Here is a 21,202-nt window from a genome sequence, read left to right as displayed (position 1 = left end):
CTGGTGCTGGCACAGATGCTGCTGCCACCCCCCTGCCTCCCTGCGTGTGACTAGAGCTGCAGCCCCAAACCCTGGGGGGTGTCAGAACCTGGTGTTACCCCCTGACCCCCAGCTGCCCACCCCTCTCCATGACCAGCCCTGCTGGTAACCCGCCAGAGCCTTTTCCACGCAGCTTTTCCCCATTGTGGGTTTTAGGGTGCAGAAGAGAGGATGGAGAGAGCGGGTGATGGAGTGTGAGGTGACTCGCCTTTGCAGCACAGATAGGGAGCTGGCCAGGAATGAGCAAAATCCCTCATTCATGGCCTTAAATTTGCTACCTGCAAATTTAATCTGCATTAAAGTTCTTGGGGAACCTGCAAATGCTGCCCCGAAGCCATGTCCCCGTTGGGGTGGGCAGGAGGTGAGGCACGGGGCAGGGTGCCCATGATGGCAGTGGGGACACTGGATTTCTGCTGGGAATGGGGAGGCACCTGCCCATGCCCTGGGCTGTCCTCCGAGCTGCTTCCCCACCCGTGGGTGCTGCTCCAGGGAAAACTGCACTGTCACGGCCCCGCACGCTGCGCGGGGCGGGAGGTGAGCGGGGAGCAGCCTCTGGGCTCGGTTTGCAGGCGCTGATGGTGCCGTGTCATCTGGACCAGCCACCCCCAGCGTCCCCCACTGTCCCTGTTGTCCCCAGAAGGAGGGCAGGGCCCTGCGGTCCCGGATGGAGCTGGGGAGCCCCAAAGAGGGGTGCAGGGGAAGGGCTCGTTAAAACAAAGCCTGTGGGTGGCTGAGAGCACCATGCCTTGGGAGGTGCAGGCAGGCAGGGCGGCTGCCCTCGCTGCCGAGATAATGTGGGGATGCAGTGCAGACAAAAGGAGAAACTTGCTTTGGATTTCCCTCTATGCAGGCAGCTCTTCATTTGCCAGGCGCAGGGAATGGGGCATCCTGGCCGTGCAGACCTGCATTAGCATCACACGAACCCCGGTGTCCTGCAGCACCCAGGGGACAGGCAGCACAGCATGTCCCCGCAGCATCCTTAGGGGAAGAGTTTGCTGTGGGTGGCACGTGGGGACAATGCTTCCCGTCCTGCTGGTCACCTCTCAGCAGTAGCAGGAGGGCTGCCATTTGGTAGCCCTCGGATTTAAGAGCTCTTGTTAGCTAATCTCTGCCCAATTAATCTTAGCTGATGCAGTTATTCATCACTCTCTAGGCCTTTCATTCATCACCGAGGGCTGGCAGGTGCACCAGTAGGGATGGGCAGAGCGCAGCAGCCTGGGGGCGGGGGAAGAGATGCCTGGCAGAGTTGGGGGACGGGTCTGGATGTGCCCCCTGGCACCATGGCTCCGGGGACTCTGCGGGGACTCTGCTGTCGTCCTCCGCTGTGTCCCTTGTGCCGGAGGTGGCCCCAGGAGGTGGCAGGGAGAATGCAGGGAGTGTGGTGGCGGGGCTGGCCTGCTCCCAGTGAAAGGCTGATAGCGGCTTATTGAATTTCTCTCGATGGCGGATTAAGCAGACGGTGGCTGACTGTCCCCAGGCAGAGCAAGCTGACCCGCCTGCCCTGGGGTAGGCTGCCTGCCTGTGCCCTGCCTGCCCACAGCCTGCCCGTTGCAGTGCGTCCCGTCTCTCTGGGGGATGCCGAGCGCCTGTGGCCAGAGAAGCTGGTGGTGCTGCCACATTACGTGGGCTGCAGGCTGGATTCCTCCCTGTAGCCAAGCCAGGAAGATTAAGAGTTGGGGTAAGGAGAGCAGGCTTGGGAGGGAGGTGGGAAGAGGGCTGCTGCTGCTGCCCAGGGGGGCACAGCACTGCCTGTGGTCCTTGCACCGCTGTGGCAGAGATGGGAATAGAATGCTGCAGAGGAGCAGGAGGGAGGAGGTGGTGCGTTGCCAACCAGGGAAGATGAAGAAAATGGATGGAGACAGAAAATGGAGCTGAGCTTGCAGCTCTGCAGCCTGGAATACCAGCAGGGAGAGGAGCCTGTGCCACTGGGCTAGGTGAGCCAGATGGCTTTCTGGGAAGATGCTGGGATGTGGGCATCAGGATGGCAGGGCAGGGAGGGTCCTGCTGGCGAGGAGGGGGCTTCTCAGGGCCAGCAAGGGCAGGCTGGAGAGGTGCTGGTGTGGGGTGAGCAGCCACCAATGGAGGGCACGCAGCAAGACAAGGCACCTGAAAAAGTGGGACAAAGAAGAAATGGGAGCTGCTTTGCAGGAAGTGATAGGGCTGAAGGGAGCTGTGATGGGAACAGTGTGGGACTGAGAGGGAACGAGGGCAGAGGCTGAAGCTGCCCATGGTGGGCAGCGGTCAGTCCCAGGGCTGGTGGGTGGCTGACAGGTGGGCTCACCGTTCTGCTGCCCGTGGTTCTTGCCAAGGGCTGTGCCGCAAGGGTGAGAGCCTGGGGACCTGACCCACCTCTTCGTAGCTCTGGGAGCTGGAGAGACTGCAAAGCAGGTGGGGAAGAGAGCTGTCCTGGACGTGGAAGGAGGAGAAGGAAGCATTTGATGCAGGCAGTTAGTTGTTGGGTGCTGCGTGGGGTTTAGCCCAGCAACGGGTCCATTGTCCCTGAGCACCAGCGGTGCCACAGGGTGGAGCAGCTCGAGCCGACGGCCTCATGAGGATGCTGCCGTTCCACCCAGGAATACAGTGCATTGTTTCTTCGGAAAACCACCTTTTTCATTCCTCCTTGGCAAGGAGTCCTGTTTAATTTTTCCTTTCTCCCACATCTGAGAAAGCAGCAGAGTGGGGAAGGCGGAGGCCCTTTGGTATGTGACAGCCTGCTCGATGGCTCAGAGACTCAATGGTGTTAAAAGCCCACTTAAAATAATCCATGCTCAAGAAAGCCTGAGACCAAATGCTTGAACCCTGGAGCTGGTGGTATTTAAGGGTGTGATCGCTGGCTGAGCTCCGGAGCCGTCCCAGTGGCAGTGAGGGGAAGGTTTGGGAACTCCAGTGGGAGATTCGTCCTCCTTCTGCTGTCAGGGACTTTTAAAGCAGACAAGGCATTTCTGAAAGACAGCCCTGAGCTTATAATACTTTCTGGCTGCAAATTTTTCCACTGCACCATGAATATACCTGCCTTTGGGCAGAGCATATGTTGGCTTTCTTCCCGCCCCCTCTGGAAAGGAAAGCTGTCAAACCTCAGTTAATTTTAAAGCCATCCCCTTCTCTTGGGACACTTTCCGTTATGTGGATTTTTTTTTTTTCTTCCTCCTTTTCTACAAATTCAGCTGTATTTTAACTTCCACCATGGGAAAACCCATCTTGTGTTGAGGACCAATCCTTACCGCTCCACTTCCTTTGGGTCCTGGTCCACATAACCAGAGCTGTGCCATTGCTCACTCCTGATCTCCTTCATCCCAGAGCAAGCATCCCACTGGCAAAGACCAGGCTCAGAAAGCCCCAGGGCTTTTGCAAACACCTTTGCAGGATCCTGCAGGCAGAGTTGCCAGAGGAGCTGGTGCCTCCCCATGCTGTGGGGTGATGGGTTCCTCCTCCACTGGCAGGTTCAGTATGGGGAGCCAGGGAGCAGGGCACAGGCAGGAGAGGGGGTGGACATTAGAAAGCAGGAATGGATTTGGTCAGGGCTTATCCTGAAGGACCCAGTGGTCAAGGGAAGGACCCCAGCATCCTTTTCTGACCAATGCTAGTGAGTCTTAACTGGGACTCAGGGAAGGTGGGACTGGCTGCAGAGAGCCCAGACACCAGCCCTGGATGAGTTGCTGCTCTGGGAGATGTTGGAGAGGTTTGTTTCATCTTATGAGGTCTGTGATTAATAATTTATTAGCAAAAGGAGTGGTAAAATGATTGTGAGCTGGGAGCTTCAGCTGAGTGTGATCACTGGCTTGCTGGCTGGTGCTGCTCCTGCTGATGCCGTGCATCTGCTTTTGCTGGGAGCTAAATGAGAGGCAAATACCAGGGGTTGTGTTCAACAGCCACCTCCTTTCTCCACATGAATGCCATTGTTTTCCTCCCCCTCTCCACCCCGTCTGTCTTGCTGCCCAGCCCTGCTCTGCTAGGGCTGTAGTGGAGGCAGGAGGCTTGGGTGATGAGCAGGGGGTTGTGGGCTTGCTGGCAGGTGAGAGGCTACCTGCTCAGTGCCATGGGCACCCCGGGATGGAAAAACCGCTCCTTGAGAGTCATGCCAGTGCTGACAGTGCCTACATGGTCCTGCCCCCTGCTGTGGGTGCCTGCTGAGTGATGATGCGGGGTGGTGGAGGTGCTGGGTGCTGCCCTGGGGTAAAGGCAGGGATATCCCCAGGGCTGAGCAGGGGTTCCTGACCTGAATACAAGGGGGAGAGAGTAGAGGCAAAACGTGAGCAGTTGGAGGGGTGAAACAAAATGTCGTCTTTCGGGCAGAGGCGTTCCTGGGAGGAACGGCCTGTTGCACGGGCTTTCTGCTCATTTTTCCAGCAAGGCAATGAGATGGGGATTGGGATGAGAGCATTCCTAACTCCCTTTTCTTCCCTCCTTGCAGGACAGCCGCTGCTCCCCGCTAGCAGGACCCACCTCCGGCCGGCGCAATGGCGGGAGCATCTGTGAAGGTGGCGGTGCGTGTCCGGCCCTTCAACTCCCGGGAGATGAGCCGGGAATCTAAATGCATTATCCAGATGTCGGGAAGCACCACCAGTGAGTGCCAGTGTCAGGGGCAGAGAGGTTTGGGAAGGCTTTGGGTGCTGCCTGGGGAGGAGGGCATGTGGTCTGACTGCAGCAGCGGGCTGCTGGGATCTTTGGTGTGGCTGCTTGTAGCACCTGGCATCCCTTGGAGGAGGGAATCTGGGGGGAGATGTCACCTTCCCACAGGGAAATGCAGTCCTGTTGTGAAACAGCAGTGGTGGGATCTATGTGGCACCAAGCCCTTGGGTTTTGGTGGTAATGGGGCAGCATCCACCACAGGCAGTGGGGGAGGAGGAATCAGAAGAGCCTGGAAGTGCTGGTGCATGGATGTGGGGTCGAGGATGTCTGACTTGCAGTTGCCTGCTAAAGTATAGAAGCTGTGCACTGATCAGAGAGCGTCAACTGACAGTGCTGCCTATCCAGGTACCGCCCACCATGGTGTGCCGGGGCTCATCCCTGCTCCCGCAGGGCTCGGGGCTGCAACACCCAGGCATGGAGGGGCAGGACTGGGGTTTGACGAGGGAACAATGTGCTCAGACGAGGGGGATGTAGCATGGGGGCTTGGGGCCAACTGTCCCATCAGGAGCCCGTCTGGCATTCGCCCCTCCTTAAATAATGGCTGCTGGAAGTATGGGGTGGGAAATCCCTCCTCTTTGGCTCTGAAAGCCTCCAGATGGGACAGCATCTAAAATAACTCCCTCCCTGCCTGCCTGCCTGGGGCTTTCTGTGTCACTGGTGGCGGTGAGTGAAGCACCAGTGCCACCCATGGGAGGGTGAGGAGGGACCAAAGGCTGCACGGTGGCTCTGTGACCCCGCCAGGTCCCCCGCTCACCCTGGGGAGGAGGGGAGCTGGAATGGCGGGGCTGTGTCCGCCAGTCTCTGGCGTTCGGGGGAGCTCTCCCTGCCTGGCTGTGCGGGGCTGCTCTGTCTGCCGGGGGTGCAGAGCTGCTCCCCTCATGACAAGGAAGCCTCGCTGGTGCAGCAGGAGCTGCAGGAGTGCCTGGGCCTGGGGGCAGGCAGGGGAGATGTCCCTGCTGGCCCTGATGGGTTGGGGGGACCTGCCATACCCCAGGCCCAGTTTGAAGCATCGGGCATCCCCCACCTGCGCCGTGGCTGTGTTTGCTCAGAGCGATCTGCCCATGCTCGTTCTGCCACACCCAGCCCTGCCGCCTGCAACCCCCCAGGCCCCTTGTCCCCCTGCCCGCACTGGGGAGGGGGAGCAGAGCTGTGGGCAGGGGCGGGGGCAGCGTCCCAGCCAGCCCGTTGCTGACTGGGAGGTTTTTCTCCATGAATGGACAAACCATCAGCTAATCCCCTCGGCTGGGGGGGCCAAGGGACAGGCGCCTGTGGGGCTCTGGTGCCTGCTTCTGGTAGCTGGGGGAGGCAGGAGGAGGACAGTAGTGCTGCCTGCCCCACTGCAGAGCAGGACTGTCTCGGTCCCCTGACTTCCCACAGAGAAGCCAAAAATAAATGTGTTTGGGGGATGAGAGCAAGTTTCCTCCTTCCCAGGATTATTTGTAGAGACACCTCCGTGTGCTGGGGCAGGGGATGTTGTTCTTCTGACTAATTCATTAAGCCCCATGGAGGGCAGCAGGGGCTGGGGACCAGGAAGGGGTCAGCCCTTCTCTGCCATCCTTTTCCCCCTAGCGTTACAGCCACTGCCCTTTTGGCTGCCTGAGCTGTGGCCACCCACCTGCTCGCCAGCGCTGCTGCTTGTTCCCGTGGCATCCACCCTCTGCATGGACACCAACACTCCTGGCCCCTGTCCTGGCAGCTCCCACCAGGACGGTGAGGAAGGGACCCTGGCTTTCATCCTGCAAGGCTGTTAATATTCTCTGGCTGGAGCCATGCCTCCGTGGCCTTTCAAATATGGTGATTATTTTCTCTCCTGTGGGTCTTGGGTTTTATTCTGCTTGGTGCTTGCCCACCTGCTACACTCTGCCATGCCACTGGCCCTTCAGGGCGAAGATGAGGATCATCTCCAGATGTTTTCTTCTTCCCCCTATCTGTATGACTGTGTCTTCCCCCACCCCACCCCCATTTTTTAATCCCCTTTGGCCAGAGCATGAATTTTTTGCAGCAGCTTTGCAAAAGCCCTGGAATGCTTCATCACAGGAGAGGAAAAAATCCACTGGTGGCACCCAGCCACGTGGAGGCAAATAAATGGGAACTAAAGGGGCATGGGGAGAGCATTTTGACTTGGGGATGGGAGACCTGCTGCTTGTGGTGTGCTCCCTTCTGCCCCATGTCCTGGTCCCCGGCCTGCCAGGCCAGCTGGGAGCTGCAGCTGGGATGCTTGGAGCTGCTCGGTGCCATCCCTGGCTGCTCCTCTGCCCTGTGCCCAGCGTGGGCTGGCACTGGGGTGCAGAACAGCTGTCTTGTGTGGCCCCATCCTGCCTGCTCCTGCTTTTTCCCCCTTTGGACTAATTTTTTGGGGTGCTCCCATTTGCTCTGGCGAGGGTCACCTCTGCAGAACAGAGACAGACCCGAGCTGAGCACGGGGAGGGGGGCTGGGTGGCGTGGCAGAGCTGCCAGATGAACCCCAAGAGCCATTGGAGATTCTCATCCCTACTTTTGCATGGCCTCTGCACCCCGTTTTCTTTGCAACAGCCACTCACACGCCCTTAACACACCAACCGGGCACCAGCAGGGATGGGCAGCCCCTGTGGTGGCCTGTGCTGCCCAGAAAGGCCTGGTGCTGTTTTGGTCTGGATCTCAGTGGGGACCCTGAGTCCCCATTTGCAACTGTGGCATGGGCAGTTGCTATGGAGATGTCACTTCTCAGCCTTTTCTCCTGAGAGAGCAGCTCTGGCTTTGGTAATTAGTCTGCTCAGGATGCGGGAGGCATCCAGAGCATCTGAGTCACGCTGCTGCCAGTGGGCAGGCAGGCAGGGAGCCAGTGCCCTGTCCCTCTTTGGTGCTGGAGCTGAGTTCCTGCATCCAAGCAGCACCACGCTGCAGTTTAACAGTTGGAGCTGGATCTGGACCCCACTTCCCACCCTCCACCTGCCTGCTTTGCTGCCTTTGCAGGCAGGGATGGATGGGGCTCAGGCCAGAAGTGGCGGATCCCTCCTGGGGGAGAATCCGTCGTGGCAATGGAGGAGGAATTTGGAGCAGAAGGCATCTGTGTCATAACGCCACACACTGGGGCACCTCCGACTTCACAGGGCTCGGGCTGCACCATGTCTGCGTCTGATTGGGAAGGTTCCAGCTTGGATCCTGAGCTAAACGTGAGCCCTGTCTGAGCACCAGCCTCAGGGCAGGGCAGGTTGGGGCTGTGATGGAGATTGCTCGGTGCTGTACAGTTTTGTCATCCCTGGTGGTGGTGGTGAGCAGCTGGGGGCTGTGGGCACGGGAGCTGCGCTGTGCCAGCCCACAAGGTCATTTCAATGTCGCCTAACATGGCTGACAGCTGAATCTCGTGGTTACCCTGCTGGTTTGGGTTTCTTCTGACGCATCTGTTGTTTCAGAAAAAAAATCATCGTAAATGCTCTACAGGGGGAAAAAAAAGGCAGTGAGCGAGAAAAAATGATGCAGTCTCCAATTTCCATGGCAACGTCCTTTTCACCAGGGGATGGGAAAAAGCAGGCTCTTGTTTCCACTGGTGGTGTGACACGAGGCATTAATCACCCTGCTGGGGCTGAGTACCCAAAAGAAAGTGCAGGGGAGGGGTGGCAGGAGCTGGAGGAGGCCAATGGGGCCATGGGTGCTCCCACCCCCCAGCACTGAGGCGTGTGGCTTTGGGCACGGTCCCCCCCAGCTGTGGGGTGAAGGAAGACTGTGACCCACCTGTGCTGGTGCCTGTCTCCTACGGCGTTGGAAGGAGCCTGTGGGAAGAAGCTGTTTGCCCCACAACGTGCCCAGCAGGATGTTTGGGCAAGGCTCTGCCCTGCTCCCTGGGCTGGCGCAGGCTCCACTGCCTGTGGCACCCACCTTCTCTGCTGGGGCCTGGGGGCTTCAGCATCTGTGGAGCTGGAGGGTCCTGGACCCACTTTCCAGGACCATTTCAGACTGAACCTCATCACCCTTTCTCCCCTCACAAGTGGGATGCTGGTGGCAGGGGTACCGTGGGTGGCCGGGTGACCTCATGTTCCTATCTGTTTTCCCCCAGCTATCCTGAACCCAAAGCAGCCCAAAGAGACACCAAAAAGCTTCAGCTTTGACTATTCCTACTGGTCCCACACCACGGTAAGTGGCGGGAGGCCTGAGCCCGCCTGGAGCGCTGGGCTGTGCTGGGGAGAGGCAGAAGGACCTTCTTGCCAAATTTCTTCTTGTCCCCCTCTTTTCTGCAGCCTGCAGACATCAACTATGCATCTCAGAAGCAAGTGTACCGCGACATTGGTGAGGAGATGTTGCAACATGCCTTCGAAGGCTACAATGTCTGCATCTTCGCCTATGGGCAGACGGGGGCTGGGAAATCCTACACCATGATGGGGAAACAGGAGAAGGACCAGCAAGGCATCATCCCACAGGTACCTCCTGGTGAAAAGCTGCCTCTTCCCCTGGTCCCAGCGGGAAGCTCAAAGGAAAAGTGATGAGGGGAGCAGGGCAGGAGCAGGGCTAGGCTTTGCCAAGGTCTACCACAGCCCTGCTGTGGCAGCGAGCTGGCACGGCTCTACCAGGGGGCAGGGTGACAAGGAGAGGGCCATGCCAGACTTCTTGGAGACCGGATGAATTGCGATCTGGCCACATGAAGCCAATGTTTATGAGCAGCAGTAGTCCAAGCGCTGTGCTTGCCAAAAGCTGCTGTGTGCTGGCCGAGCAGGGTGCTGGGGTGCTCTGGGGAGGCTGAGCTCCCCATATCAGCAGGGGGGGTTCTGCCAGCTCCCCAGGAGCCATCCCAGCATGCAGGAGCAATCTTTTTTGGGGTGAGAAGGTAGAAATCCCTGTGGCCTGGGCACCCCAGGCAGGATCATCCTTCTGGTGGAGGGGCTGAGCAGCCTGGTTCTTCTCTCTGCAGCTGTGCGAGGACCTCTTCTCCCGCATCAACGACACGACGAATGACAATATGTCCTACTCCGTGGAGGTAGGCACCCTATTGCCTGCATAGTCTGGCTCCAGCCCCCCACCCAGCTGTCTCAGCCATGCTGGTGTGCAGACCTCTCTTTGGGGGGTCCTGTCCCTCAGTGTGGGGTGGGTGGGCGAGAAGGGCCTGATTCTGCCTATGCGCTGAGCATCCACACCCTGCTGACTGCTAGCCCTGCCCATGCCCTCTGCTCTAGGTGAGCTACATGGAGATATACTGTGAGCGTGTGAGGGACCTCCTGAACCCCAAGAACAAGGGGAACCTGCGGGTGAGGGAGCACCCCCTTATGGGCCCATATGTTGAGGATCTTTCCAAGCTGGCCGTGACCTCCTACAATGACATCCAGGACCTCATGGACTCTGGGAACAAGGCCCGGTGAGTTGGGGAAGCAGGAGATGGCCAGGATTGGGAGAGCTTGCAGATATCTCCAGAAGGTTCTGTTTACCCTCCTTGCTTTGCCAGTCTGACTGCCCTGGAGGTGGCAGTTCCCTTCAGTCTGAGCATTGGGTATCCCCCCCCTCCCCCAACGTATTTTCACCTTACCTCCTTCCTGCTCTCAAAACGCCCTGGTGCCAGCAGGAGAAAGCCTGGACTTTTGCACATCTCCTCCCAGAGTCCTCTCTTGTCCTCCAGACTTGCCTTTCCATCATGTACCCTGTCCTGAAATGAGCCCTGGCCCTGTTGCCAGCAGCTCCAGAGTCCCCTGCAGAGTGTCACACCTTCCTGTCCTCCTCTCCCTGCAGAACAGTGGCTGCCACGAACATGAATGAGACCAGCAGCCGCTCCCACGCTGTGTTCAACATTATCTTCACACAGAAGAGACATGACGCTGAGACGGACATCACCACTGAGAAGGTGAGAGCAGAGCCTGGAGGATGCAGGGGAACCCGCATGGACCTGGGAAGGGCTTCATGTGTTATCAGCAGCACTTGGGACGAGGTGGTGCGGCCTGAGGGAGGGTTGAAACAGGATGGAGATAAATCCCATTTGGGCTCATGGTCCCTCGAGGGACTGGCCCCTGTACAGGATATTAGGCAGCTGGTACCCTGCAGCCCTGCCTGCAAGGGTGTTAGCCTGGCTCCTGGCCACATCCCGACAAGGATAACCCCACAGAGCCCATCTCTGACTTCAGAGCAGTGTCATCTTGCAAGAGGTCTTTGCTCCCTCCTCGGCTCTGTGCCAGGGCCCAGTTTCCTGTGTCTGTTGGGGCCGACAGTCTCGTCTCTGCCTGCAGGTCAGCAAAATCAGCTTGGTGGACCTGGCGGGGAGCGAACGAGCTGACTCCACTGGTGCAAAGGGCACAAGACTAAAGGTGAGACCTGGCACAAGGTCCCCTTCTACCAGCAGGGATGCCCCATCCTGCCCTCTCATTCCCAGCTGTGACATCTCCTTTCCTTGCCTGGTTCTTTGCCCAAAATCTTTGACGGGGTTTTGTTTGAAAGCTGCCCAGTGCCAGTTCCACCGAGGTCTGTGAGTCCCAGTTGGGAGGTCTGGTTACCCAGTAAGACCAGCCCATACTGGGACTGCCCACCCCATACTGGGACTTCCCCATCCTCCTGGTGCACTGGGCTTTAGTGCTGCTCTGAAATCGGGCCTGAGCATCTGGGCTTTTCCTCTCTCCACCAGGAAGGAGCAAACATCAACAAGTCCTTGACCACTCTGGGGAAAGTCATCTCTGCCTTGGCTGAAATGGTAGGTGGCCGGGGTACAGACTAGTGGCAGCACCGCGGGGCAGTGTGCTCACCTCTGAGGGCTGGAGCATTCTGGCTCTGAAGGATGAGCAGATCCATGCCGAGCTGTCCCTGCAGCTGGGATAAGCTGGGCTGGTGACGCTGATATCTCCGTGGGGACTTGTACCTGCTGCTCTCTGCCTGGGGGATGGAGAGCTGTAGTGGGTGCCGTGGAGGGGAGCAGCTCACTTAAACATTCTTTCTGCTTTTTTTTGCAGGATTCGGGGCCAAACAAGGTATGTGCCCTGGATGGGCTGGGGAAGAGGGGGCTGGTTTTTAGCACAGTCAGGTGGGAGTGGGTGGCAGGGTGGTTTGGTTTGAGTCTCTGCCTGGACCCACACCATGCTTCTCCTGGGGGCTGGCAGAGCCCTCAGCATCCTGATCACCCTCCTCACCCTGTGGCTCTCAGGACCTGGCTTTAAACACCTGGCCCAGCCCAGGCATGGCATTTCACAGGCAGGACCTGTGCAGCTGAGCAGAGCTGCCCGAGGTCATGGTGGTGGAGGAAAGCCGTCCTCTGAGTCCCAGTAGCTGAGGACCAGCTGTCACCTTTCCTTTGAAGAGAGCAGGCAGCCTGACAGCCCTTCCTTCTGCTCTCCATCCTTCAGAACAAAAAGAAGAAGAAGACAGATTTCATCCCCTACCGGGACTCAGTGCTGACCTGGCTGCTGCGGGAGAACCTGGGTGAGGACACGGGTGGGAAGTGCAGGCTTGGCGGTGGGCACGGCTGCCAAGTGGAGGGTGATGGCTGGCATGGGAACCAGCATCTGCCTGATGTGGGTGTATCTATCTCTCTGAGCAGGGGGCAACTCCAGGACAGCCATGGTTGCTGCTCTCAGTCCTGCTGACATCAACTACGATGAGACCCTCAGCACCCTCAGGTAGGAAGAAGTGTGTACCCCCATGGCAGGCAAGGAGGGAGGAGTCCCTGAAACCCAGGCACTGCCATGTGCTCTGCTCACCTCTGTGGCAACCCTGGCTGGGGGCGTGCTGTGGGGGGACCCTGCAACCTCAGATGAGGCCAAAGGATTGTCCCGGCACTGGGATCCTCCAAAGGACTGTTTGCTGCACTCCTGCGTGCCCAGCAGCTGTGGGTTTGCCGCCGCTGCCTGCTGCTCAGGGCTCTGCCCTTCCCTAGGTATGCCGACCGTGCCAAGCAGATCCGCTGCAATGCTGTCATCAACGAGGACCCCAACAACAAGCTCATCCGGGAGCTGAAGGATGAGGTGGCACGTCTGCGCGACCTTCTCTACGCCCAGGGCCTCGGGGACATCATTGACAGTAGGTACCGCCCGGTGCGCGCTGGCAGTGGCTCCAGGCAGAGGCGGGCTGAATGCCCTTGCCTGCGGGGCCGGTGTCCCCACGGCTGCCCTGTGTCCTGGTCTGCCGGCCGTGTGGCAGCATCACGCTGCCTGAGCGAGGTCCGGACGCCTCCGGTGATACCCTCCGTGTGCATTCACAACCCCCGGCCCACTCCCGTAAGCAGGAGGAGCTGCTTTATGCCTGGCAGACCTCCCCCTCCACCTCCTGTCTTCAGCATCCCATGCCCAGCAGAGGTGCCAGGAAGATATTCCCAGGGCTGCGCCTGCCTGTGGGCTTTCCTCTGTGTGCTGTCGGATATCCTATTGAGATGAACCCACTCTTGTTCTGTTCTCACCGTCTTACCCCCGCTTCCTGCCCTCTCTCTCTCTCTTAGCCCATCCTGCTGCAGGAGGATCCAAATGTGTGTATTCCCCATCACTGGTACTCTCTGTTGCTTCATGGCTTTTGGGAGGTGTAGGCTGTGCCCAGGGGCACCTGTGCAGCATGGGGAAGGGCTCCCGTAGCCAGCCTCGGCTGGTGGAGAGGCACTTGCCCACAGGCTGGCCATCCCCAGGGAGCTGGCAAAGGGGATGGTGGCAGAGTCATGGTTAGCACCTGGGCTCGGGATAGCACTTGGAGGGACCCACGTCCTCCTCCACCGTACCAAGGGCCAGATCCCCACAGGGACTCCTTCCTCCATGCTGTCACAATGTTTCCTGTCGCTGCTGCTGCTGCTGCTTCTGTTGGCGCTGGGGGTCATTGGGACTGGAGCCCAGCACGGTGCTTGGGTGGGCTGGCATGGGGCTCTCCTGATGCAGCGGTGTGTGGTGATGGCCAGGAGGTTTTTGCCTGCAGATAAGTTCTATTGGCTCATCCCTCGCTGGGCCAGGTGGTGCAGCCAGGCTGTGGCAAGCCCGCTGAGGAGATGGGGGGCCTGGCCCGTCCCCTCCTGGCTTGGCTCCCCTGGATGCGGGCTGATGGAGATAGGTGACTAACGCTGCAGATGCTAACCTGTGCCCTGCCCATCTCTGCCACAGTGTGCTGAGCCTTTTTGGGGCTGGAGGAGCATCTCCAGTACCTGGGTGGGTCCCTTTGCCATGGGGTCCAGTGGCAGGTGATGCTCGAGGTGCCAGCAGGCAAGCGCCGCTGCCTGCAATGGGCATGTTGTGACCCTGCCCTCACTTTGCTCTCTCTCAGCCTGCCCAGCCAAGGTGCTGCTCCAGCGGGCCAGGGGCTCAGGCTCTGCCAGTGAGGGGATCCCACGGCTCCTTCTGCTCCAGCCCCCCGGCCCCTTTGCAGGGCAGAGGGCCACCACCTCACCTCCCCTTCTCTTCTCATTCTCTGCCCACAGATCCAGCTAATCTGGGGCAGTCGGGCAGGGAAAAGCACCTGGGCTGTGTCGGTGGGGGGAGGATGACAGTGGCACACTCTTGGGGAGGACAGCTGATCCCAGGCCTGATGGCTGCAGGATCTGGTGCATCAAAAAAGCATCCCTGGGAGCCCAGGAACGCTCCAGAGCTGTTCCCGCAGCTGATTATGAAAACAGCCCCGTGCTCCTTGCAGGCTGCCTGGGCTGGGGGAGAGATGTGTGTGCCCTTGCCCTGTTACTGCCTGCGCCTGTGCCTTCTTGTAATTCCTGGCTTTCTTCTTGATGCATCCAGCCGCTCTTTTTTTTTTTTCCCAACAGCTTTTCTTGTCTCTATCTTTCTCTCTCTCTTCCTGTCCATGTGTCTTTCCCTGGCCCACCCCTCCTTCCCCACCCATAGATGTGTCGGACTTTGAGAACAATAATGATGCTAGAGGGGCAGAGCTGAGTCACCGCCATGACAATCTCTCCACAGTGACCAACGCCATCGCTGGGATCAGCCCCTCTTCCTCCCTGTCGGCCTTGTCCAGTCGTGCTGCCTCCGTTGCCAGCCTCCATGAGCGCATCATGTTTGCTCCGGGCAGCGAAGAGGCGATTGAAAGGCTCAAGGTGAGAGGCCGATGCCTGGCAGGAAAGAGGGCTTAGCTCAGTGCTCTTGCACTGAGGCTTGTGGAGGAGGTTTGGTATTTTCTGGAAACCCGTGGGTGATGCTCATAGGATGCGAGGCTCAGGCAAGCTCTTGCAGAGTGGACGGACCCAGAGCTCCCAGCGTTCTGGACTGCTGACCAGGGGAGGGTTTGCCATGGCAGAGTCTATCTGGTGCTGCTGTCCTCTCCGCGGGGTGATGCTGCCTTTGCCCTGCGGGACAGGCACTCCTGGCTCGGCGTGGTGCAGGAGTGGGCTGGCAGCAAGGGGATGGAGAGGCTGGTCTTCATGTCCTGTTCTTTGAAGACAGGGATGATGGAAAGATGTGGGTGAAATACCGCTACGGCTCATTTAAACCAGCCTGAAACTGAGGCCAGTGTCCTGCTGCAGCATGCTGGGCAGTGCCTGGCGGAGTGGGCAGATTTGCTGCCCGTAGGACATGCTAACCCCCCCACTAACCCCACGCTTGCCAGGAAACAGAGAAGATCATTGCAGAGCTGAATGAGACGTGGGAGGAGAAGCTGCGGAGGACAGAAGCAATCCGAATGGAGAGGTGGGTGGGATGGGATGGGATGGGTTTGAACAGCGTGGGGTTCCCCAGGCATCTCCCTTCCTCTGCACTTTGCCTACAGCAGTTCAGCTCCTGGGGGCAGCTGGGCAATTTGACCATCCCCAAGGCACCCCAGTGCCCACCATGTTATCCTTCATGGACATGGTCTGCTCTGAGAAACCCTCCTCAGGCACCGAGAGAGCTGAAGCAAGTCCTACAGCTTTGATCTGTGGGTCAAACCCATAGGCTTGGGTCCGCTCCTGGGCTTGTCTAGTGCCAGCTCCAATGGCTCGTGGGGCTTTGACAGGCTCTTCTTTCTCTTGCTTCTCAGGGAAGCGTTGCTGGCTGAAATGGGGGTGGCCATGAGGGAGGATGGAGGCACCTTGGGCGTTTTCTCTCCTAAAAAGGTAGGATCATCTTATTCTCTTCTTCCTGGCAAATGAGGGCTGGTCTGTACCCCTGCAGCTCCCTTCTGACCTGTTCTGTCACTGCCAGCCAGCCCCAAATATTTCACTAGCCTTTTCTTGTCTCTGAAACCCTCAGGGAAAATCCCAGTGTTGACCCTGCTGGGTACGAACATTGGTAGAAACACATGGCTAATGTCCAGCCCCTGTTGCCTAGATGCTGTCCCATTCGGGTCAGGCTTTGCTGACAACTGCTGTGTTGGACTTCAGTGTCAGCTTATAAAAATCCATGCTTTGGGGTATTTGGAATTACTGTCCCTGAAACCAGCAAGCCCTCGCTGAGAAACGGGGGTGCAGAAATATCTCATACTCTTTATTGCTTATAGCATCCTGGACAGTGTTTTCTGAGCAAACGCTGGCCATGCCTCAAAGAGTGTGTGTGCCAGCGAACCCTGCCAAGCAGCAGTTACAGCACCTTGCTGCCCCTCGCTCGTCTGTATAACCGTGATGTTCAGTTTACAGCCCCAGCCCCCAGAAGCCTGCAGGGCAGGGCGGGCTGCGAGGTGCAGGCGCCTGCCGGCAGGACCAGGGTGTGCTGGCTCGGCTCTGCCGCCACACTGAGGGATGCTCTGACAGCTGCCCCAGCAGCTGATGCTGCTTGGCTTGGCCAAACATCTTAGTAGATGTGTGTGTCCCCAGCTGAGGTGGTGACAATCGATGATGAAGGCTTTGGGACCTTCTCCTTGTGTGAGTTGGTGCAGCTCTTAGGACAGATTTCTACATGGTCATCTTTGTTTCTCATTCTTAGCCACTGCTTGTTAGGACCCCAGACCTCTGTGTAGAAAGCGTGGGGGTTTATTCCCCAAAGCAGGTTGGTCTTGGAGGTGGGGCATTGCTGTGGTGGTCTTCATACCTCCTTACTCTTCAGCTATCTGATGGGTGGAATTTCCTCTGACTTCTCCAGTGGCTGGCAAGGAAAGTTAGCATCGCTAGTGTGCAAAACCCGACTTCATTAAGGGCAAAGCAGGGGCAGGACTCTGTTGTCCTGCTGTATGCCATCACTGGAGTGGTTACATCTCCAGGGAGCTCAGTGAAAGGTAGAGCATCTGCCTTCTACTAGCCAGCCTCACAAACCTGGAGAAAAACTGGAAGCTGAAGTCTTAAGATCCCGGGGCTACATGTCTGCTTAGAGGGGCTTGAGGTTAAATACTATAGCCAGCTTATTCCTGCCAGCCACCGTTGAGAAGAACCTGTGTTTCCCTTGAGCTCCAGCTCTCCTGCACTATTTGGAGTGAGTCTCTCCTGTCAGCCAGGTGTCGTAGCACTGTTGCAAGGGGGAAACCTCTGCATGCCGCATGTGGGCTGATAAGACGTTGTTATGGTCTCTGTTCTTATTTGTGGGAAACTCAGAACTTCACCTACTGATGCTCCCGCGACTTTGCGTATTGCCTGAAGACCCAGTCATGGCAGCTTGCGATGGAGTGAGCTAAGATAGCTGCAGCTGGAGAGGCCTGGGGCTGGGGGAGAAACTTCCCTCTCATCGAGAACAAAGTGGTTTGTGACCTAGGGGAAGAAAATGATGGGAGGGAACTGTTAGGAAGGAGACCAGAGAGTAAAATTCAACCTGGAGATAAGGCTACAGGTCTCTACTACTTTTGGTTGAACCTCTGGTCTGGGACCTGCTCTTTTGGGTGCTTCATCTGTCCTTGTATCATCAGTGGAGGAAAACTTCTAGTTCCACTCATACTGAACCAGCCACTGCATGGGACATGGCTCTGCCCCAGCTACGCTGTCCGCAGTGGAGCTGGGGGCTATGGTGAGGCGAGGGCCCGTGGATGGGCAGCGCAGGCAGGCAGGGTCCTGCCCCAGGAGGCACTAAGCTATATCAGGGACTCCCCATGGGCAGTGTTTGGCTCTGTGTTGGGCCTGTTTGCAATATGAATTTTCAAAGGCAGCCAGGGGAACAGTGCCCAGGGCTCAGCCCTTCGAGGAGGAGAGCAAGGGGGCCTGCAGAGACAGGTCATCCTCATCCTGGCTGCTCAGGTCTCTGCAGCCCCCTGGAGATACAGAGGGCAGGAGAGCCTGTCCACATGCTGGGGGCAGCTTGAAGTGCTGCTTCATTCCAACTTCCCTTGGGAACATCCCTTAGCACCTGGGTAGACTGAGCGCACTGGGGTGACTCTTGTTCATCTCTCCCAGACACCCCACTTGGTCAACCTGAACGAGGACCCACTCATGTCCGAGTGTCTTCTCTACTACATCAAGGACGGGATAACAAGGTGAGGGCCAGGTGCTGTGGAGCAGTGGGAGCCTAGCCTGTATCTCGGTGCCTGACTCGCCCTGGGGGGCAGTGGGGTAACAGCTGTCCCCAGGCTGGGCACCGTTTCTGGTTTCCCCAAAGTGCCGTAGCTGTGTGGGAAAAACATATTTGCCTGGCAATCTTGTTGGGGGTGTTGGTCTCCCAGTTCTGGGGGGACGCCCGGGGAATGGCTGCTCTGAGGAAGTATTGAGCTGGGTTTTTTCCTTGGCAGGGTTGGCCGGGAAGATGCAGAGAAGAGGCAGGACATCGTTCTCAGCGGGCACTTCATTAAGGAAGAGCACTGCCTTTTCCGCAGTGACACTAAAACCAGTGGTGAAGGTATTCCTTGTCTCGAGGGGCTCCACCTCTCCGGGGACCTCAGTCCCTCTGCACGTCCCCAGCATCTGCCCCCAGGCAGGGTCCTGCCCTCCTCAGGCTAGCGGGGCTCTCCTGTGTGGCCGGGGCTCTCCTGTGTGGCCGTGCCTTCTCCACACTTCCAGAGCGAGCTACGGCCCTCACCTAGCTGGGAGAGAATCTCGTGCAAGGCGCATGGGAGCTGCCACGGAGAGGCAAGCCAGGGAGATCAGGGCAGGATGGAAGAGCAGACCATAGACAATTCCCCCACCCAAGACACAGAGCAGAGCTCAACCCAAAAACCAGCAGGAACCTGGGGTTGAAAGGGCTTTGGGAGATGAGCCTGGGGAGGCTGGACCTGTGTGCTGGAGGCTCTGATCTCTCACGTCCAGTCTCCAGCTGCATTTAGTCCTTGGGACTGCTCTGATTAACATGAGGCTGACTGAGTCCCATTGGTTGCCCAAGGGTGCTGCTGCTGGGTGCCCTGTTTTCCCCCCACTCCGTGCCTGGGGTGCTAGCTGGGGCAGCTCTCCCTTTTCAAGGCTGCAAGAGCAGTGGAGTGGGAACTGCAGGATTTATCCTGTGCCTCCACCTTACCTTTACTCCCTCTCTCCCCCTCCCGCTGACCCTGCAGTAATAGTGACCCTGGAGCCTTGTGAAGGTGCCGACACCTACGTGAATGGCAAAAAGGTGACGGAGCCCAGCATCCTGCGCTCAGGTTGGCCCCAGAGTCGGCACGCCAGTGCTGCTCTAACCTGCCTCCCTCCATCCCGCTGGGACCCTGCAGGTTGTCCCATGTCAAACCCATGCCCTTTCCCCCTGCTCCCCATACATTCCTGTAGGAAACCGCATCATCATGGGGAAGAGCCACGTTTTCCGCTTCAACCACCCCGAGCAGGCTCGGCAGGAGCGGGAGCGGACCCCGTGTGCCGAGACCCCTGCTGAGCCCGTGGACTGGGCTTTCGCCCAAAGAGAGCTGCTGGAGAAGCAGGGCATTGACATGAAGCAGGAGATGGAGCAGCGGTGAGGGCACAGGGGCTGGGGCCATGGGGAGATGGGTATCCACCTCTGGGTTGGTCATCCTCTCCTTCCCCATTCCTCATAGGCTCCAGGAACTGGAGGACCAATACCGGAGGGAGCGGGAGGAGGCAAATTACCTTCTCGAGCAGCAGAGGCTGGTAGGTCGCCAGGATTTGGCTCCTTCTCAAGGTGCCCAGGCATGGCAGAGTCCTGGCAGGTGTTTGTATGGGGTGTCTGTGTCCTACAAGCAAGGGCAAACCTCTTGTTCTTGAGGTTGTCCCCATAAACATGGATCAAGAGGAGGGAGGAGGCTGGGTTGCTGCGGCAGGGGAGAAGTGCTGTTTGGCAGCATGGAGGAAGGTCGTACCCTGTGGGCTGCATCATCCCTCTCCCTGCTTCCCCCAGGACTATGAGAGCAAACTGGAGGCTTTGCAGAAGCAGATGGACTCGAGGTATTACCCTGAGGCAAACGAAGAAGAAGAAGAACCTGAGGATGAAGGTGAGGGCTGGGTGCCACCACAGGGCTTTGATGTTCTCTGTAGGTGCAAGAAGTGTGGACCGTGGGTCCCTTGGGCACCTCTGCACCCATGTCCTCCCTCCTGGCAGTGGGGTGACTGTCTCTCTGTGTCCCCACAGTGCAGTGGACAGAGCGGGAGTTCGAGCTGGCCCTCTGGGCCTTTAGGAAGTGGAAATGGTACCAGTTCACCTCCCTCCGCGACCTGCTCTGGGGCAATGCCATCTTTCTCAAGGAAGCCAACGCCATCAGTGTGGAGCTGAAGAAGAAGGTGGGTGCCTGGGGCTCCTCTCTGTCTTGCTGCAGTATTCACAGCAGAGAAGAGTGGGCCAGGGAAGTGCTGAGGAGGAGGTTGCTGAAGGCACCCCATGGGGCCTGCTGTCCTCCTGGGTGGCTCACCATCTCGCTCTGCCCCTCTCCAGGTCCAGTTCCAGTTTGTGCTCCTCACAGACACACTGTACTCACCTCTCCCTCCTGACCTGTTGCCTCCCGATGCCGCCAAAGACCGGGAGAAGCGGCCGTTCCCTCGGACCATCGTGGCTGTAGAGGTGCAGGACCAGAAGAACGGAGCGACACATTACTGGACCCTGGAGAAGCTGAGGTGGGCAAATGATGCCCGCACCAGGGTGGGCCCAGCCAGCCTCGGCCCGGTTTCTCACCACTGCCTGCTGCGTTCCCCTCTGCCTGCAGGCAACGCCTGGACCTGATGCGTGAAATGTATGACCGTGCCGCCGAAGTGCCTTCTAGTGTCATTGAGGACTGCGACAACGTGGTGACTGGCGGAGATCCTTTCTACGACCGCTTCCCCTGGTTCAGGCTGGTCGGCAGGTGAGCGCTTCGGCTCCTTCTAAGCATGGCTGGGACCTGCAGGCAGCCCTGCAGGAGAAAGCGCCGTCTGCTCTGCCTTGCGCAGGGCATTCGTCTCCCCGGGGCCGCACCATGGGAGGACGCATTCCCGCCCCAGTGCTGGTCGGGCCCATCTTGCCTGTGATGGTTCTCCTCCACATTGGCTGCCGGGACCCCGAGGGACCTGCGAGCCGCTGGCCACACTCCCGCTGCCTGCCGTGACACTGAGCTGTGAGGCACGGGCTCCTGGCTTGCCACCGGTGGGAGGTGGGGGGCCGCGGCTGCCCAGCATGCTGAGCCTGTGCAGTCGCACCTCTGCCCCGGCTGGCACGCGTCCATGTGCACGCGTTGGTGTCCGAGCATCCGTCTGTACAGTATGTGCCATGCGTCTCCGTGTGCTTCCTGCACGTCAGTTGGAAGGATGCGGTGCTGGCAACGAGGGTGGGCCACCCTGGAGAAGGGGTCTGCCCCGGTGGGCAGGGGGCTGAGCTGCATGGCCCAACCAACCACGCCTGCCACGGAGGCATCCCCCCCGTGCCACAGCACGCGGAGAGAT

General features: G+C 58.6%; 1 protein-coding gene across 24 annotated transcripts in view; it reads left to right on the top strand.

Moving 5' to 3' along the window:
• The window catches only part of KIF1A (kinesin family member 1A), a 41,852-nt gene that overhangs the window by 1,307 nt on the left and 19,343 nt on the right, over positions 1-21,202 (top strand). For 9 of the 24 annotated variants that reach the window (XM_074912418.1, XM_074912416.1, XM_074912415.1 and 6 more), the window contains exons 2-26: positions 4,451-4,602; positions 8,702-8,778; positions 8,883-9,062; positions 9,551-9,616; positions 9,813-9,991; positions 10,360-10,471; positions 10,851-10,928; positions 11,243-11,308; positions 11,565-11,582; positions 11,955-12,030; positions 12,149-12,227; positions 12,485-12,627; positions 13,043-13,069; positions 14,415-14,623; positions 15,133-15,212; positions 15,541-15,616; positions 17,813-17,892; positions 18,145-18,251; positions 18,901-18,984; positions 19,109-19,289; positions 19,372-19,444; positions 19,692-19,785; positions 19,923-20,071; positions 20,223-20,401; positions 20,491-20,628. In XM_074912418.1, coding sequence (XP_074768519.1) covers positions 4,497-4,602; positions 8,702-8,778; positions 8,883-9,062; positions 9,551-9,616; positions 9,813-9,991; positions 10,360-10,471; positions 10,851-10,928; positions 11,243-11,308; positions 11,565-11,582; positions 11,955-12,030; positions 12,149-12,227; positions 12,485-12,627; positions 13,043-13,069; positions 14,415-14,623; positions 15,133-15,212; positions 15,541-15,616; positions 17,813-17,892; positions 18,145-18,251; positions 18,901-18,984; positions 19,109-19,289; positions 19,372-19,444; positions 19,692-19,785; positions 19,923-20,071; positions 20,223-20,401; positions 20,491-20,628 — 2,657 coding nt within the window. In that variant the 5' untranslated portion in view covers positions 4,451-4,496. The remainder of the gene's footprint in view (positions 1-4,450; positions 4,603-8,701; positions 8,779-8,882; positions 9,063-9,550; positions 9,617-9,812; positions 9,992-10,359; positions 10,472-10,850; positions 10,929-11,242; positions 11,309-11,564; positions 11,583-11,954; positions 12,031-12,148; positions 12,228-12,484; positions 12,628-13,042; positions 13,070-14,414; positions 14,624-15,132; positions 15,213-15,540; positions 15,617-17,812; positions 17,893-18,144; positions 18,252-18,900; positions 18,985-19,108; positions 19,290-19,371; positions 19,445-19,691; positions 19,786-19,922; positions 20,072-20,222; positions 20,402-20,490; positions 20,629-21,202) is intronic. The other 15 variants (XM_074912425.1, XM_074912424.1, XM_074912422.1 and 12 more) reach the window with 3 other exon arrangements.

The sequence above is a fragment of the Athene noctua genome, chromosome 8 (genome assembly GCF_965140245.1).
Source record: "Athene noctua chromosome 8, bAthNoc1.hap1.1, whole genome shotgun sequence".
NCBI classification, from domain to species: domain Eukaryota; kingdom Metazoa; phylum Chordata; class Aves; order Strigiformes; family Strigidae; genus Athene; species Athene noctua.
The sequence above is the reverse complement of the archived record's forward strand: the minus strand, read 5'-3'. Positions and strand labels throughout refer to the sequence as shown.